At 47.3% G+C, this 8,128-nt stretch overlaps 1 protein-coding gene across 1 annotated transcript in view; it reads left to right on the top strand.

Annotated features, from left to right (window-relative positions):
• The first annotated feature begins 441 nt into the window (after nucleotides 1-441).
• LOC137039769 (uncharacterized) overlaps nucleotides 442-8,128 on the top strand; it is a 164,685-nt gene continuing 156,998 nt past the window's right edge. The window contains exons 1-2 of the mRNA XM_067415043.1: nucleotides 442-709; nucleotides 868-1,077. Of these exons, the coding sequence (XP_067271144.1) occupies nucleotides 442-709; nucleotides 868-1,077 (478 nt within the window). The remainder of the gene's footprint in view (nucleotides 710-867; nucleotides 1,078-8,128) is intronic.

Here is an 8,128-nt window from a genome sequence, read left to right as displayed (position 1 = left end):
TGGTTTCATTTTCATGTGATGTCTTTCTTAATTCTTTTGCTTTAATTCAGACCTGCGAGTGAGAATGGATCCTGAAACTACAGACCCGAGAGATCAGAGAGTAAAACTGACCTGTGATTCTTCCTGCACCTCTGGAGATTGGTATCACTGGAGGAAGGATGGACTGTATTACAGATCTACAGAGTCTCGTGACATGTTTGTGTCACCCAGCACAGATGCTGGCAGATATTCCTGTTCTTTTAATATAAACCTTAAACATCTTTCCTCTTCTGTGTGTGAGTGTCAAATAATACACAATGTGGTTCTGTTTGTTCATCCGTGTATATTTAAACATGTTTTAGAGTAAGTGTGTGTTTTACATGTTAATCTGTGACTCTTTCAGGCATTTCTGATGATCACTGCTGGGATGTGACTTACACCTCTAGAAGAGTCTGTGCTTTGATGGGCTCAACAGTAGACATTTCCTGCACATACACACATCCTTCTGGTTATACTGTAAATAAAACATTCTGGCATTACGTTCAATCCGGTGACTTCAAGGGTCTGCGTGAGGAGGATCATTTTGCTGGTCGTGTGGAGTATGTGGGGAACACACTGAGAATCAAAGAGCTCAGGAGCAGCGACTCTGGAGAATATAAATTCAGGTTCATCACTAACAGAACAAGAGGAAAATACTCTGGATCACCTGGAGTCATTCTTAATGTCACAGGTACTGTAACTGATCAGATTAATTTGATAAGATTTTAATCAGAATATTCCATCAAGCTGCCATCAAGACTACTATTCCATTTTATGACGTTTTTGTTTTCTTTATAAATCAAAATTAATGTTAGTCCAGTTTGAAGTACTTTAATTCCGTTTTTTCAGATCTGATGGTGATAAGCATCCCAAAGATTATATCAGAGCGACAGGAAGTGATATTAATCTGCTCAACTAAATGCACTCTGAGCGACAAACATACTTACATCTGGTACAAGAACGGACGGCAGGTAACGGATGGATTCACTAAAGACAACAAGCTGTACCTGGACTCAGTCAGCAATGAAGAGCTTCAAGAGTATTCCTGTGCTGTAGGAGGTACACATCTCTCATGATACATGTGATTTAGTGTCAATGATTGTTTCTCTCATGATTCATTTCTTTGTGTTGTGAAGATCCAGTGGACAGCACAGCGTTCAGTCATTCTACAGTCCTTCTGCTGGTGTTTTTACCTCAGTTTTTCATAATAGCGGTTCTGTGGATGTGGTGAGTAGAACATCCAGAGAAATTCACAACTGCATGATGTATAACACTTAATAATAACTCACACTATGAAGCATTAGTTAAGCATTAGTAAATAGATAATTCATAAATTATAAAGCATAATATACATTAATAAATGTAATAAGTTCTTTAGATAAGGAAGGAAGAGGACACGGGGGTCGGGAGGACTGCTGACGACTTTTATTAATCTTTCTACTCAAAACACAATGTTCACACTCCAGTGTGTATCTTTCTCATAAACTCAGGTTTCACTTCCAGGTTGCGATACTTCCGGTATCCGGGCACTCGGTTCTCAGTGTCAGGGGTTGCGTCAGCAGTCCGTCTCTCTCTCGTCTGCTTCCGTTTCCCCGGGCGTTTTATATTCTCCCCGCGCCCATTACTGAAACGAGATACAGGTGTTATCAATCTGCGTCCAACCCATTCACTTACCGCCCGTCCCGCGGCTCTCTCTCCCGCTGCAGACCTCGCTGAACCACGCCCCCCTTGCCACATACCCCCACCGCCCGACTCAGGCCATCCGGCCTGCAGCCCCCCCCCATCCCCCCCCCCATTCCTGGAGAGGAAGTCGGCCACAGCCATCTGAACACCCGGCCTGTGGACCACCTTCAATTTAAAAGGCTGAAGAGCTAGATACCAACGGGTGATCCGCGCATTGGTATCCTTCATGCGATGGAGCCACTGGAGAGGAGCATGATCCGAACAGAGGGTGAACTCCCGCCCCAGGAGGTAGTAGCGGAGGGTGAGAACGGCCCACCTGATGGCCAGGCACTATTTTTCTATGGTGCTGTACTTAGCCTCCCTCTTCGAGAGCTTACGGCTAATGTACAGCACCGGCCGCTCTCCCCCCTCCACCTCCTGGGATAGGACTGTGCCCAGCCCCCTGTCCGACGCGTCAGTGTGCAACAGAAAAGGGAGAGAGAAGTCAGGGGAGTGTAATAGCGGCCCGCCACAGAGAGCAGCCTTAACCTGGGTGAAGGCGTGCTGGCACGGCTCCGTCTACTGGATCGTATCTGGTACCCCCTTTCTAGTTAGGTCAGTCAGAGGGCTAGTGAGGTCCGAATAATTAGGTATAAACTGTCGATAATATCCCGCTAGCCCCAAGAACTGCCTAACCTCCTTTTTGGTCTTGGGTCGTGGGAAAGTTGTCCATGACCCAAGTGGAGGCCCAGATACTTTACTTCCACCGGCCCAATTGCACACTTCTTCGGGTTGGCCGTGAGCCCCGCTCCCCTCAGCGACCTCAGGACCGCCCTTACATGCTGCATATGCCGCTGCCAATCGTTACTGTATATCACAATGTCGTCCAGGTAGGCAGCAGCATATATCACATGGGGACGCAGAATCCTGTCCATGAGACGCTGAAAGGTAGCGGGAGCCCCGAACAAACCGAAAGGAAGGGTAACAAATTGGTGTAATCCGAATGGCGTGGTAAAAGCTGTCTTTTCTTTGGATAATGGAGACAAGGGGATCTGCCATTAGCCCTTCGTTAAGTCCAATGTCGAGTAAAAGCGAGCAGTGCCCAGCCAATCAAGCAACTCGTCAACCCGCGGCATTGGATACGCGTCGAATTTCGACACAGCATTCACCTTGCGATAATCCATGCAGAACTGGACAGAGCCGTCGGTTTTCGGGACTAAAACTATCGGGCTCGCCCAGTCACTGCTGGATTCTTCTATTACCCCCATGTCGAGCATTGCACCCAATTAATCCTGAACCACCTTTTTTTGTGCTCAGGCAAGCGATACGGCCGGCTGCGAACTACCACGCCCGGCTCGGTCTCGATATGGTGCTGAATAAGATTATTACGGGCCGGTAGGGGCGAGAACACGATGGCAAACTCAGCCTGTAATTTTGACAAATCAGCGAGTTGGGACGGCGAGAGGTGATTTCCCCCAGGGGCCAGTGCGAGAGATTGGGGTTTGATGTTCGCCTCTGGCCCGAGATCATCCTCCCCCCCAATCACCGTTGCCAACATCACTGATTCGACCTCATTCCATTTTTTAAGAAGGTTGAGGTGGTAAATCTGACGCGCCCCGCTCCTATCGGACCGTATAACTTCATAATCGAGATCCCCGACTTGTCGTGCGACCTCAAACGGTCCCTGCCACTTAGCCATCAATTTTGAGCTCGACGTGGGGAGCAATACAAGTACCTTCTCTCCCGGCGTGAATTTGCCCAGTTTAGTTCCCCTGTTATACAGCCGGCTCTGGCGGTCCTGGGCTTGCAACAAACTCTCTCTAGATAGCCGCCCCAATGTGTGGAGTTTTGTTCGCAAGTCCAGCACATACTGAATTTCGTTTTTGGCCGAAGATGGCCCCTCCTCCCAAGCTTCCCGCAGGACATCCAGCACTCCCCGTGGCTGGCGTCCGTACAGCAGGTCAAAGGGGGAAAACCCCGTGGAGGCTTGCGGGACCTCTCGCACGGCGAATAACAGGGGCTCTAACCACCGGTCCCAATTTTTGGCGTCTTCCTGAACGAACTTACGGATCATGGTTTTAAGAGTGCTATTAAATCGTTCGACCAAGCCGTCCGTTTGTGGGTGATAGACGCTCGTTCGAATCGATTTAATGCCCAGTAACCCGTATAGTTCGTGTAGTGTACGTGACATAAACGCCGTGCCTTGGTCAGTGAGGATTTCCTTCGGAACCCCCACCCGGGAGACAAGTCGAAACAGGGCGTCTGCAACAATTTTTGCGGAAATGGCATTGCCTCTGGATATCGTGTTGCGTAGTCCACTATGACTAAGGCAAAACGATGCCCACGCGCTGATCGCTGTAATGGCCTTTCCCGGCGGAAAGCATTTCCCGGCGGCTCTTGGGAACTAACAATTGGGTTGTATCCATTTTGGTCTGAGTGTCTTGGGTCACTCGATACAACCAATCTTTTAGGATGGCAAAATATGGGTAGGTGAGGGGCAGGGCAGGGCAGGTTGGAGAGACTGGCCGTCGATGGAACGGACCTGTCGAAAGTCATGTTTTAGGGTCTCATCCTGAGACTGCTCCAGAGGAAAGTCATCGCGGTCCGAGAGAATCAGTCTCTCGATCGTGCTCGGTTCCTCTGGAGCCGCCTCCCGCGGTCCCGTCTCAGCCTCCCCAAGCTGCACTTGCGCCATCGCTACCCGAGCCTTTTTTCTCCAAGCAGCATCCGCACATAATGACCCCAATAAAACCGTAAATGCGGGCCAATTTGTCCCCAAGATTACCGGATACCAGAGGCGAGGACTAACCGCCACCTCTACACTATGCTTTTTCCCCCTGAACTGAATGGTAATTGGGACAACCGGGTATTCCACCACATCCCCGTGCACACACCGCACCTTAACCACGCGGCTTGTATCCAATGCCCCCGGCTGCATCAGGCTTTGATGGATAGAGGTTTGGTTACATCCTGAATCCACCAAGGCCTGATATGTACCCCCCTTGATACTCACAGGTATTTGGTACTCTCCAGCTTGATCGGGGATGGCCTGAGGGACGTCCGGGACCCGGATCATTGTCCCAATCTCCATCACTGGACACCTGTCCACGAAATTGTCCGGGAGCCCGCAACGCCAGCGGGCCAGCCCATGCCTACCCGCCGCTCCAGTGGCGGGGAAAGGGTTGGAGAATGGGCGCAGAAAGAGCGGGGCTCCGGAAGCACTATCCCCCCCTGACCCCATAAGCCCCGCCCCCTGGGCGGAGCCCTCGAACTCCCGAACTGGGCGGGCGGGACCTAGGGAGAGGGACAGGAGAGAGAGGTTAGTGGGGGTTCGCCGACCCCCGGGCACGCCACCATGTGGTCCTCCGCCAGATCGATGGCCATTTCCAGCGACGTGGGCCAGTGGCACTGGACCCACTCGGCAGTCTTCTTGGGGAGCCGAGTGATGAACTGCTCCAGCACCACCAGATCGATCACTTGGTCCACGTCGCTTCCTCCGGCCAAGAGCCACTTGCGGCAGGAGTCCCGGAGCTGCTGGGCCATTGCAAAGGGCCGGCCGGCGTCGGTCCAGTCCAAGGCCCGGAAGCGCTGTCGATGTTGCTCAGGTGACTGACCGACACGCTGGATAATGGCCCTCTTCAGATCGTCGTAGACCAGGAGGTTTGCCACCGGTAGTTGTTTCTGCGGCCGCCTGGGCTTCACCCGATAGCAGAGGGATCAAGCGCACCGGCCACTGCGCACGGGGCCACCCGCAGGCCTCCGCCGATTTTTGGAACATCTCCAAGAAGGCCTCGGGGTCGTCTTGTGGCCCCATTTTGTGCAACGGCACGTGGTGCGAGCCTCCTGGTCGAGCCAGCTCCGGAACCTCTCGCGGTCCTCCTGCTGGCCTTGGACGATGGCCTGGAACCGCCTTTCTTGGTCGGTCCGAAGGTCCAGCAGGGCTTGATGTTGCTCGCGGTGTAGGACCGCAAAGGGATGAGATGATGTCCGCAAGTGGGGTGGAGGACGGATTTTGCATGGCGGCGGCGCGGTCCCACTTCCTTCCCGGGTTTCGGCAACACTGTAATAAGTTCTTAAGATAAGGAAGGAAGAGGACACGGGGGTCGGGAGGACTGCTGACGACTTTTATTAATCTTTCTACTCAAAACAAAATGTTCACACTCCAGTGTGTATCTTTCTCATAAACTCAGGTTTCACTTCCGGGTTGCGATACTTCCGGTATCCGGGCACTCGGTTCCCCAGTGTCAGGGGTTGCGTCAGCAGTCCGTCTCTCTCTCGTCTGCTTCCGTTTCCCCGGGCGTTTTTTATTCTCCCCACGCCCATTACTGAAACGAGATACAGGTGTTATCAATCTGCGTCCAACCCATTCACTTACCGCTCGTCCCGCGGCTCTCTCTCCCGCTGCAGACCTCGCTGAACCACGCCCCCCTTGCCACAATAAACAGTTTATAAATGCATCTCTAAATGCTTTGTTCTTGATTCATAAGCAAATCTATAATGTCTTTAATAATTGTATTTTCATACTTTTTTAAGGATCAATTTATCATTTCTAAATGATTAACACATATCCTGCTGTAATTCATGATTAATTCACTTAGGTATAAAACATTTAGTAGTTGTCAGTGAATTTTTGTGAAATTCTTTGTTGCTTATTTTGTTGATGTATATTCATTTTTTTCTTTTCTTTTTATATTTGTATTCACTTGTTTTTTTATTTTGTTGCTTGTTTAGCTCATGATTTATTTTTATATTATATTGCAGAGGTGTATTTTTCATGTTATATCACATGTACAGTGTTTTGTTTGTTTCCTTCTTCTGTTTTTGAAGAAAACTGAGCCTTTAAATCTCTTTTGTAAAAGCTTTATGGGGCATAAATAGTCCTCACTTTAGATGAGCTCACAAAAATAGTAAACTGACATCTACTAAATGTTTTATACCTACCTGCATTAATCATGAATTACAGCAGAAATGTGATAATAAAGCATTAATTACCACACTGAGTAACTATTACTATATGTCTAAATAATATGCATAAATGTACATTCCAATTTAGTTCATTAAACATTTGCTTACACTTTCTAAATTATCTTATTAACCACTGATGAATCCTAAATAACTGGTTTGTAAATAATGTAATACTTGCTTTAGAAATGATCAATTTATCATTAATATGGTATGAAAATACAGTTAGTAAAAACATTATAGATAAGCTTATGAATAAAAAGCATTTACAGCTGCATTTATAAGTCATTTATTAATGTATATTAAAGCTTTATAAAGGATTAATTAACTATTTACTAATGCTTAATTAATGCTTCATAGTGTGTGTTATTATAAAGTGTTACTGCATAGACAATGGAAATGTATTCAGATTATAAGAATGTAAATTGTGATTCAACAGGTTTTTCATCAGAATGCATCTAATCTCAAAACCAAACTGAAAACTAAAGTAAAGATGAGGAATTGTGTTTATAGAGAATCTACTTTAAACGATTCAATGAAAAAAAAAGTATTTAATGTATTTTTATTAGTCTGTCTCAGAATCTGATGTTCCACATCTGTCCCTCTGTCCATCAGAGCTAATGGAGTGCTCTCCTAAAATCAATTTATCCTAAAATCAATGAGTCTTTGGATTGTGCCACTAATATGTAAGCTATTCTTTGCATCATGTAACAGACTGTCTTCCCATAATCCTGTGCCTTCAGTAGAGTTCAAAAGATGGTGGAAATAAAGTCTTCTTGTGGAGTTGAAGGAACTTTTTCATTTCTCTTAACTTCATTCCTTGTTACCATAGTTAATGGGAGGCAAATGAACACCCAAACATGCTGGGCTCTTCTGAGCTTTATTTTGGCCAAAGACAATAACTGACTTCTTTTTTCAAAAGTTTATTTTAAAGAAGAGGCATGAAATTAGCAGTGTCAAAATGTCCTATGGGAGGGTTTCAGTTTCCTGCACAGTTTAGCTCCAACTCTTATCAAACACACCTGAACAAACTAAGCAATCTTCAGGATTGCCAGAAATGGATGTTCACACTATGTCTTAATGACCGAATGGGGGGAATGAACATTACGTCACCGTCAGCTGGAGCACCTGCGATTACGCCCTACTGAGTGGCAAAAAGACAGAGAGGCAGCATTGGTTTATACCGTAAATGCCGCGGAAACACACAAAACCAGGCCGAACGCCAGAGGGGGGGTAGGGGGAGGCTTGTCCACAGATCCCATAGACATCGCTGTACCGGACTTGAGACGGACTTGACAATAGCGTGTCGTTTTCTCAATCAAACCACAGCCAACATGCTGCTGCTACTTCTTTTAGAGGGAAACTGACCATAACTGCTTGTCTAGGATCTGTAATCCTCCGTAAGAATTCATAATAATAGCATATTATTAGCGAAAAGGAGCTGATAAATGATCCAGTGTGTATGGTAAATGGACTGCATTTATAT

The sequence above is a fragment of the Pseudorasbora parva genome, chromosome 14, assembly GCF_024679245.1.
Source record: "Pseudorasbora parva isolate DD20220531a chromosome 14, ASM2467924v1, whole genome shotgun sequence".
NCBI lineage: Eukaryota > Metazoa > Chordata > Actinopteri > Cypriniformes > Gobionidae > Pseudorasbora > Pseudorasbora parva.
This window is presented reverse-complemented; position numbering and strand designations above follow the sequence as displayed.